Consider the following 2,136-nt stretch of genomic DNA (forward strand, 5'->3'; position numbering starts at 1 on the left):
CGAAGTACTCATGTTAAAGCGACGAGACTGCACTAGCAGTACGACCCATACGACCCTCTGCGTGCTTCTACAAAAAAAAAAAGAACATTTAAATTTTCTTTTTAAAACTTTGTTGCCAACAGTTTTACGCATCATTTGTAGTCTGCTTTCCATCCCCCCAATAAGAAACAAAATAATATTTACATCATTTCCAGGTGGTTCTCCGTATCCACGGATGGATGGCAAGAAAGTTGCGAAACTACTTCAGCAGGACTACAGAATGCCTAAACCACAACATGTGGATGATGAGTTGTAAGTTTCCCATACTGTTTCTTACCTTTTACTTTGGTTTGACGTTATACCCTCTCTAAGAATTATTTGGCCTGATGACTGTGATATAAAGCCAGCTAAATAATTCTTGTAAACGCGAATCTAGTTTTCTTTGTTGGTTGAAAGTATTCCTCTTGCCAAATACCAGGTACCAGATAATGATGAGATGCTGGCAAAATGACCCGGATGTTCGACCAACATTCACTGAGTTAAGAAACCAGCTTAAGGACATAGAAACGAAACAGAAGGTGAGAATTATAATAATCGTGACACAATTTGATTTTCACTATGTATGGATTGAATCTTAACTAACCATCTTTTTGTAAATCGTCGGGTTACATATGGATCATTCACTGTATTAATGCCATAAGATAAGTATTTTTTATCAAACGATTTGATAATTCAAAGTGGCTAACGTAAGAGGTTTCAAGAGCTGACGTTTTGAGCGATAGCTCAGGTAATGCGTAAGGTTACACAATCGTTTGATAGTCTCATGAAATTGTTGTTTTTCTTTTTCCTTCACAGAGGTTTATCAACATGAAGATGTACGACAGGCAGCTGTACGCAAACGTTGAGGACTTAAACGTATAGTCAGCAATCTCTCGTATATTTTCTCACGCAGTTTTTTGCGGTAAACGTATAGTTTCTTAATAATTGTTGGACTGGAATACAAACTTGTTTTAATAAAGCTGAGATTTAAGAGTCACAGCAATAGCTCCATTACGGTATTTCACAGTGTTAATAGTACCGGTCTGATCTAATTCCTTTCAAATCTCCCTGATGATAAGGAAACCTTTTTGTGACAGCTTTTGATTTGTTGTATGTGTCGTATTTTTTTCTCTTTGGGGGAAAAGTAAATGTAAAAGGAGATCAGATTTAAAAAAAAAAATGATGATAAAGTAAAAAAGCTTTCTCTAGAGTTGATTAATATTGTGTGACCGATATTAATGTCTTTATAAAGACACCAGTCTCTCATCTTCCCCTTAAAATCAATAAATGAATAAAGATTATAAGGTTCATGTACTGTGATAATGGTATATGCAGCAGCCTGCTAATCTTCCTTTTTTTCCTCAATTGCCTTTTTATTACTGAGCAAATATTCCAAAACCTACTGATGCCTATCCTGATGTCAAACTATTACATATATCAGGAAACGCTCATGTCTCAAATGTAAATTAGAAAAATTATAAAAATATCTTCCTTTTCAGTTAATGCTAGATATGGAATGAGATGCCACTTGTTGGTAAATTTGACCTTGTTAATGAAGAATCGTCTGTTGTTTGAGAGGAAGTTTCTAGGGTGATTTGGTATTGATTTGGGGTTTTCATCATATTTATAGACTTAAACATCTCGTTGTTTTCCTACGAAGCGTTCACTGAATCCTGGGTCACTGACACGATCCAATAACAGGAAACGAACAATCAATTCAAACTGAATCCAACTGATTAAGGAATTAATTTCCAAATATAATCTTCACGCTTCAAGCTTCCTTAACCTAATAAGGGTAAGTATTATGATATCACTTCCTCAACCGTATGCCTTTGATGTTTGGCAAAGCCAGATGAGATTACAATAGGCAATATCTTCTTCGGTGCGGGCGCTATTTTCTTTGCTTTTGTTGTTGTTGTTTTTGTTGTTTGTTTTTAAGTATACATCCTCTCTTGCAGAAATAACTCCAGCTCGAGATACGTTTCTCAAAACCTTTATCTAGGTCATCTAGGTATCCTCTATTCTTGAACCTTATTCTAAAACTCTGTAAGCTTTTGTTATAATAGTAATAATAATGATAATAATAATACGGACTTCTATAGCGCCATATCCGTAGGT

At 35.2% G+C, this 2,136-nt stretch overlaps 1 protein-coding gene across 1 annotated transcript in view; it reads left to right on the forward strand.

Annotated features, from left to right (window-relative positions):
- LOC111347250 (tyrosine-protein kinase receptor Tie-1-like) overlaps window positions 1-1,322 on the forward strand; it is a 28,579-nt gene extending 27,257 nt beyond the window's left edge. The window contains exons 17-19 of the mRNA XM_088726359.1: window positions 195-291; window positions 458-557; window positions 835-1,322. Coding sequence (XP_088582485.1) covers window positions 195-291; window positions 458-557; window positions 835-900 — 263 coding nt within the window. The 3' untranslated portion in view covers window positions 901-1,322. The remainder of the gene's footprint in view (window positions 1-194; window positions 292-457; window positions 558-834) is intronic.
- Window positions 1,323-2,136: the final 814 nt, after the last annotated feature.

The sequence above is a fragment of the Stylophora pistillata genome, chromosome 7, assembly GCF_964205215.1.
Source record: "Stylophora pistillata chromosome 7, jaStyPist1.2, whole genome shotgun sequence".
Classification (NCBI taxonomy): Eukaryota; Metazoa; Cnidaria; class Anthozoa; order Scleractinia; family Pocilloporidae; genus Stylophora; species Stylophora pistillata.